Source organism: Polyodon spathula, chromosome 38 (assembly GCF_017654505.1).
Source record: "Polyodon spathula isolate WHYD16114869_AA chromosome 38, ASM1765450v1, whole genome shotgun sequence".
Lineage (NCBI taxonomy): Eukaryota > Metazoa > Chordata > Actinopteri > Acipenseriformes > Polyodontidae > Polyodon > Polyodon spathula.
This window is the reverse complement of record NC_054571.1, coordinates 2,778,573-2,786,818: the sequence shown is the minus strand read 5'-3', so window position 1 is coordinate 2,786,818 and position 8,246 is coordinate 2,778,573. Positions and strand designations below refer to the sequence as shown.

The 8,246-nt window shown below is 41.0% G+C and overlaps 1 protein-coding gene across 1 annotated transcript; it reads right to left on the bottom strand.

Moving 5' to 3' along the window:
• Positions 1-990: 990 nt before the first annotated feature.
• Positions 991-4,716, bottom strand: LOC121304583 (tumor necrosis factor ligand superfamily member 9). Its single transcript, XM_041235786.1, has 3 exons — positions 4,324-4,716; positions 3,140-3,167; positions 991-2,433 (listed from the first exon to the last, which is right to left on the bottom strand). Exons 1-3 carry the CDS (start codon positions 4,504-4,506, stop codon positions 2,018-2,020), a joined length of 627 nt encoding a protein of 208 aa, XP_041091720.1. The 5' UTR covers positions 4,507-4,716; the 3' UTR covers positions 991-2,017.
• Positions 4,717-8,246: the final 3,530 nt, after the last annotated feature.

Below are 8,246 nucleotides of genomic sequence, written 5' to 3'. Positions count from 1 at the left end.
CCTGACTTGTATTTATCCAACGATTCTTCCTAGATTGATTTGTAGATAACCCCTTACTTTCTTCGAATGTGAACTTGAAGACGCTCCCTTGGCAGCCTGCATATTGTATAAAATGTGTTTATCAATAATAATAATAATACAAAAAGTTAACTGCAGTTAACTGGTTTTGCTAAATAGTGTAATTTTTTTCCCCTTTTATTAAAAATATGTATTTATTCAACATCATAATACAAAAATAAACAAAACATGTTATAAATATGAATATATATTAAAAAAAAAAAAACACTGTCAACATGACAAATAAATATTAAAGCAGCACTTGTTCCAAAAGTGGAAATATACAACAATGAGGATATTGCCCCCGGCCACAGTGGTGCGATAGTGGTATGTTTTTGATAGCAACAGCATGGTGATGCACCCAGCAACCGGGCAATGTCAAACGAAACACACGTGGACGCACGCAAAGGAAGGCATCTGAGAAGTGGACGTGCATGCTGAGGATAATGAAGAGGTCACCTAGAGAGGCTATGCTAACATTGTCCAACGCTCTAGTTACAAACCCACCTGTTCATATAACACAGAGAGCTCTCTCTATGGACAGCTGTGGACAAAAGTGTTGCATCACCCTGCAGAATGAACTCATTGTGTTGCATAAAGTCGAATGAAACCTGTTGATTAATGTTTACCTTAACACATTGAATTGCACTTTGTAGTATTCCCAGATACTAAGGAAAAATCGAGAACAACTGAAAAAATGTGATGTTTCAAAAACTAACATGACAAACTGTGCTAATACTATGGCTTCTGGTAGAATTTTAGTTGCGATATCATTTTGTATTTTCTTTGATTGCATGATGTTAAACAAATGATCTAAATTATGTTCATATAGTTTGTTTTTTTTTTATTTATTTCTCAGTCCTAAAATTTTAAGTGATGCTAAACTTTTGTCCATAGCTGTATGTAGTTCTCTATATATTATTATTTATTATTATTATTATTATTATTATTATTATTATTATAGCCGTAATAATTATAAAACCAGCTATTGGAATTTCATGAAGAAAAAAAAAAAGGTTTTGGTTCTGTGGCGGTCAGTGTACTTTTTTTTTTTCCTGAAACAGAAAATCCAGTTTCACTTCGACGTCAAATTGCTGACAAAGAAAAAAAAAAACAGTGCTGAAGTCATTCGTCAGTAAACAGGAAGTGAAGTCACTGGCATTTCCTTTACAGATGAGGACAAGGCCTGTGAGAAAACCGACAGGAAACAGGAAGCGGTCTGTAAGAGCAGGTGTGTTGTCTTAAAGCCAGCACCTCCCAAACCTGTCAAATCTTATGAACAGATGTTTACAGTAGAAATTATTTGCTAAGAGTGGATGAAAACTACCCAAACAAGCTACAAATAATAACGGTAACCATGCATTATATATAGTGCATCCAGTTAAAGTGCCTCCTTGCTTTACATTAAACAGGGTTTCAAGAACCAACAATGCGACTGCAAGGACCTGATCCATAATACTGGGCTGTTTGTGCCAATTCAACTGAAACCTGTACAGTTCTGGTTCATGAAAACAAAACATTGGGGTTCCTATTGGCAGGAAAAGTAGTGCTTTCCGTACACACACACACACAAAAAACCAATACATATAAATTATACTGCTTAACAAACAGTGCTGGAAATGATACAGTCACTTAGCATTGAAGATTCAAACCCCAGTTGTCTCACGGATAAAAGCACCAAACACTGAGGGTATCTCTACACTGCCTTTTCAGCAGTGTGTATGGAGAGATCCGTATTGTCCCGCTCCCTGTTGGGTTGCATCTAATGCCCTGGTACCCCGCTAAAGAATAATCCTCCTGGGAAAACACAATGGTGTGTACCGCCCAAGCCTCAAAAGGACCTGGAGAGGAACTGTGAGAAGACCACGGAAGAGCAAATCACCCTTGATCAGCACCCAAACCATGTCATTTCTTGAAAAGTTCCTCGGTTTGTTCCAACCATGTTATTCACTGCAGCGTCCTACTTTGACACCAGGAAGATCCCGAAATCAGTGTTGTCCAGCTGCCAGTCTGTTGTGGCTTCCCCCGAGAAGGTCAAGTGGGCATAGATCTTGTTGCCTTTCCTCACATTCACCAGACCGACACAGTTCTTGGAAATGGGCTTCAAGGTGCCGTTTGCGGGTATGTCTATCACGCACTCCAGGGCGACGCTGCCATCTCCATCCTCCGAATTGAAGACTGTGACGGTGACCCTGCCTTCAGTTTTGCAATAGGGGCCAGTGCACTTGACTGCCATCTGCAGGTACAAGTAGAACACGCCTTGTGCTTTGGTGTTCAACATGTGCAAGTCCTTGTCGTAGCTGAAGTGCTCTCCCACAAAAACTTGGCCTATTCCCTTGTCGCTTATCCATTCCATTGTCACGTTGCTGAGCAGCACTGCAAAAGACACCAGAGAAAGGGAGGTTAGGTCTACTGGTTACAGCTACAGTCAGTGGCAGACATTGCAAGAAAAAAACAAACAAGCACACACTTCAGTATAACTGTCAGCCTCTGTCTGGTGTATTTTATAAGCACTACAAATGAGTTGCAGTACATAGGGAGGTAGGCAGTGTGTGGCTCTACAGCTCTGGACCAAATGTTTTGAATCACTTCGGATCGTACAGGGAATTAAAACAAACAAAAAAAAACTATATGAACATAATTTAAATCTTTTACTTTACATTGTTCAATCAAAGAAACTACAAAATGACATCGGAAAAGTCTACCGGAAGCCATAACAGTAGCACAGTAGTATCATCTCATGTTAGATTTCGAAATGTCCCATTTTTGAATTTTTTTTCGTTTAGTATAATTCAGTATGTTAACGTAACATTATTCAGCAGGTTTGACTTTTTGAAGCAAAATGAGTTCATTCTGTGGGGTGATGCAATGCTTTTGGCCAGCAATGTGCATGCTTAGGAAAGCAGTCTGACGCCCCCTTGTGAATAATCTGGGCACTTCTGTCTGTTTTGACTCTGTTTTCCTGCCTGTCTTTCAGCTGGAGACCCTACCACATGCCTGCTCATCTGTTTAGTGCTCTCTTATGTTCTGTATGTTAGTGTTAAAAAGGCACACATATACCACAAGCAAAACCCAAACTTACCAGTCCTTGCCTGAAGACGGGCGCAGTTCTGTAAGAAAGAAAAAAAAAAACTTTTAAAACAAATGTGGACATTACAACAGCCTTCATATTTACAAAAAAAGTCTATCAGGATGCTTAGCAAGCAAGAGCTTTCACCCACAATTGCAACACTGTGGACTTGGGACTAACATTGCAGGGAAGTCCTGACATGCTTGCACACTGGCTGGTATCAGTACCCTACTGAATTTTAAGCTTTTGGTTCACAGTGTAGCGTGCACGGGGGAAGGCAGCAGCAGGGCTGGTAGGTGACGTAATCACATACAAAGACATAAGCCCGATATGCGCTCCTTGCAAAGGAGCCGGCTGGGCGCTGTGCTTTAGTGCAGAGAGGGTTCGCGCCCGCCCTCCGCCTGTGTGTGGATTGCCTCGCCCCCTGTGTGAGGCGCCTGCCTGCATTAACCGAGATCGCTACAATATCATTTACAATGGTCCCATTGCTGCTACCAAAGCATAGCGCCACTGCATTGCCAATGAGATGATTCTAAAAGTGCAAAGCCACCCCTCTCCATATCTATCCATCTCTCTGGGTGTGTAGAAACACCCTATGGAGATAAAAACACAGTCATAGCAAAAAAAGGGTTCGGCTTTACACTGCTCTACACTCACGCATTGCAACGCAATTAATATCACTGCGGTCGCAGTCATCAAACTACAAAAGATACAATACAAAGATAACGGTAATCTTCCAAACAGCAGTTTGAGGTCATTCCTAATGGCATGACGAGAGTGCGCATATCGATCGGCCAGAGGTGTGGAAGCTGCATTTCAGCAACGCTGCCTGAGTATTTCAATTGCAAACTGTTACAGCCTGTCACTGCACAGTGCTGAAAAAAACAACTGTACTTTAACTATATTTAACTATAGGCTTGTAGAAGTGCTAGAGAAACAGGGCTGGCTGTACAAGCAGGCAGCTTCGAGCACAGAGAGATTACATAGAAAGCACGAAGGGCTAAAGACTTCAGGGGGTTATACAGTACGCCCACATCTCTATGCACACATCTCAAAAGTACACCAGTATATATATATATATATATATATATATATATATATATATATATATATATATATATATATAAACAGACTACAATTACAGAGCCCCCTTTCTGAATCTGAAAGCAGCCCCGATGATGCGGAGAATAACATACCTGCCCAAGATCAAGGTCCTTCTTCCGCTCCGTCTCCAGTTGCATCCCTTGTAGTGCAATAAAGAAGAAGACACAGGCAGCAGCGACCGCGATGAAAAGCACGATTACTGATCCCAAAAGGCATTTCTCCAGCCCTCTGCTGCCGGGATGTTTCTGCAAGCTTTCTGGGTTAATCGAAGTCATTTTTTTGTTTGTTTGTTTCTTTTTCAAATCCACGCAGTCCAGGTAGTTTAGCCGGCGGTGGCAATCTGTTATGAATTAACAGCTCTGGTTCTGGCTGGTCAGAAAGAAAAAAAAAAATCCTTTTTGTAGAGAAGTCTCGTTGAGGCAGTGTTCCCGTCTCTCTTTGAAGTGTCAAACTGACAGCAGCCTCCTTCAGGCTAGTTTATATGTCACCGAAAAAAGGAAGTGTGGTGGATTTCCCCAGCTGTCAGAAACACCCACACACACACACACACACAGACACACACACACACACATACACACACACACACACACACACACACACACACACACACACACACACACAACCTTTCCATTCTCGCTGCTGTTACAAAAATAGGACTCTGGTCTGGGTGGCAGGATGTTGGAAAGGGAAAAAAAAATGGAAAGAAACACACTAAAATAGAAGACGTGAGACCAATCCTTAATGCTCAAAGGATAAAATATATATATATATATATATATATATATATATATATATATATATATATATATATATATATATATATATATATATATATATATATAAATATATATATTTATTTATTTATAACGAGACAAGCTGCTTCATTTAGGTAACTTGTACAAACATACTTTTTTCCCATCTGGCAACACATAATGCAGTGCATATGAAAGATTGTGTTTTGTGAGGCTGGATTTTAAAAATAATAGCCATAATACAGAGGCTTGGCTGAGCATGGTATGAGATGGGCACTGCAGAGTTCAAATAGAGGTGAGTAGCAGGTAGAAGTCAGAGAGCGAAGACAGACAGGGAGACAGGAGGCTGCTTTATTCAACCAGCTCTGGTATATCCAAATAAATAAATCTTTCAAGATTCTTTGTGTCGCAATTGGGTTTCTCAGGCATTTTTTGAAAATGTATTTTTTTTTATTTTTTTACAAGCTTGTCACATTTCTTCAACGTTTTTGTCAGCTTTTCGTTGTCTGGAAAACTACAAAGCGGTGTGTGATTGGAAAAGGGGGTACTGGTGTCACGTGTGTGTGCCCTCACTGAACGCAGACACCGTGCGTGTTGACACGCCGCACAGGCGCGCAGATTCAATAGCGCAATCGCTGACACTAGGGAACCAGCAACGGTAGCCCTAGAGTCACGTTTAATAAAGAAAACAAAATAAAAGCTTGCCACACGAATGGCGAGCGCTGGCCTCACTAAAAAGGAACGTTCCCCGCTCCAGGAACCTTCTACTCTACGCAAACCCTACACCGTTTGGGCCCAACCTCTCCTAAACTGAACTATTCCTTGGCTTCCGGAGTCCTGGCTTTCTCACGGAGACTCTTCACGATCCTCCGCGGGAACCGTCCTGCGGTTGAAGGGTTCTGCAGTGGTTAACCCTCATTACACAGGGACTCCGAGCATTGAAACATAACAGTCCTTGGAAAGTTTTAGCTTTGAAGCTGTGTGATTACTGCTCACAGTTGGCAGGCTGAAGCATGCACAAGAACTGCATTGCAACACACCAGATAGCATCTTGTTCTAATACATTCCTGTGGCAGCCAGCTCTGGGTCACTTAAACACAATGCAATGGTAACAGTTTACATGAGCAAGGTATGGTATGCGCGTGCATCACCCTGTAGAACAAATTCATTTTGCTGAATAAAGTCATGTGAAACCTGCTGCATAATGTTAACACACTGAATTACACATCACTTTGGAGTTTTCCATAATGCCGTCTTGCAGTTTTCCATATGCTTAATCACAAACTGACAACAATTGAAAGATGTTACAAAATCTAAGAATAATTTCAATACTTCACTACTGTTATGGCTTCATAGTTTCTCTGATTATACAGATGTTAAATACAAGATCTAAATGAAGTTCCTATAGTTTTTTTTTTTTTTTTGTTTTATTCCCTCTACAAGTCTTGTTTTTGCTTACTAGGGAATGAGACAGTGAACTCTCTAGCCTGCGAGTAGCTTGAGCCCCAGTTGGATATATAAAGACACTTTACTGCCCTGCAGACCAGTCATGTTTCTCATTTCTAGTCACTTGTTTCCCTAGTTTTTGATTTTGTGGAATAAACATTTCAATTTGGGGAATGGTTCCCCTCTCTCTACCCTGGGCATTCTGAAAGAACTCCCACGGGCTGACAGCCACTAGCACAGCCCTCCTGCTTGCTGGCTATGATCGGAAACTCATTTAGAAAGTCAATAACTTACCCAGGTTCAAGAACGTTGCTTTGTCCTCTGGTTTCTGTATACAGAAACTCGCTGATTCCCCCATCTCAGTTCCCCTTTGAAATTCACAAAGCAGAGAAAGCGACAGGGAATTTTAAAATCCCACTACTGTAGATTCCTAAAGGTCAAATGACATATGCTCGCCAAGAGAGTGATGTAATGCAAATTGAATAATGCTACATGAACAAAATACTGAAGATAGTGGCCGAGCTGCGAAGCGACGTGTCTGTATCAGTGTGGGAGCTGATTGCACGCTCGCTGCTATCTGTGAAGTGACTCTAGAACCGTACACTGCTCTGACAATACAATGATGTTGCCCTAGATATGGTTCTGTACTGTCTAAGGGATATGGAAGCACTACGAAGCTGCTAGAATGGTTCCACCTTTGTAAGATCTTTCCATTTCTGACACCAGTGATTTCACAGTGATAGGAACCCATTAACATTTCTTGGTAATTAATTACAGCAGCAAGGCACCGTATGTGTTACAAGGAACCATAATCAATGCGTAGTGTGTGTACCGACTGGCCAATCCGAAGCCACTATGATGCCGGCATTGCCCTGGCTCTCCTAGTAGCATTCCGTCAGGATGATCGACCTCCGTGCGAACCCAAATGGCATTTTCCTGTTAAAGGATGCTTCTCTGTGTCACACAAGACACTCCCGTTCAGATGGGTCTGAGATAGTAAACAAAGGCGTTCCCGTGTTTTGTTTTGTTTTTATTTGTTAAGCTACACGCAGTATCATGTGACTGATTAAAAATAAATGTTGCTTCTGTCTGGAAAACGCGTGTTTGAAATGCACAAGGACCCTGGTTGGGAAATACAGAAGCTGTGAATGTTGTGGTTTTAGGGTTTTTGCCTGTGTTGTATCTGTATTATTATTTAAATATTAGCTAGGGGAAGTGAAATTCTTCCAGCTCAGGATTGTTCAGTATTAGCGACATCCATTAATAACAAGACCCCCTGCCTGGGTATTCTTAAAGATCTAGTTAGTACTCTTCAAATCCATTGCCATTATAATAGCAGTGTATTACTCAAGCAGAGGAATGATCATACCCTTGCACCATTGTCACTTCCCATTGAAAAGCCATGCAAAGAAGTATTTTGCACAATCTAACATTCCCTGATACTATTTCTTACATTTGCAGTGCAAGCATGTTTACATTGGAGCTCTGCATAATAACCAGCGGTGTAGCCCCAAGTCTTAAAGTACTGGAACGCCAATTAAAAATCTAGATTTTTCTATAAATGATGCAAACTCACATATTATTTGTATATTGAACTTGAGGTCACATTTTTACCAGAACTGTAGATCTGCAGAACACATTAAACATGCCATGTGGTTTTACTTTACAGCACTGCACTTAGTTTCCCATTCAGCTCGGATCTATAACTGTTATTGAAAGACCCTAATTCATGTCTTTTTAAACTTAGTTTGGCTTTCGAATATATAAATGTTACACTACATAAGCCTGTGTTGCATAATACCAGATCGCCAGTGCAG

Bases quoted from the DNA above. Each gene is read 5' to 3' on its own strand.
- LOC121304583 (XM_041235786.1), bottom strand. From the start codon at position 4,506: ATGACTTCGATTAACCCAGAAAGCTTGCAGAAACATCCCGGCAGCAGA. The intron at 3,168-4,323 runs GTATGTTATTCT...TCTTTCTTACAG, and splicing joins AGGACCTTGATCTTGGGCAG to AACTGCGCCCGTCTTCAGGC. The intron at 2,434-3,139 runs GTAAGTTTGGGT...TGTCTTTTGCAG, and splicing joins CCGTCTTCAGGCAAGGACTG to TGCTGCTCAGCAACGTGACA.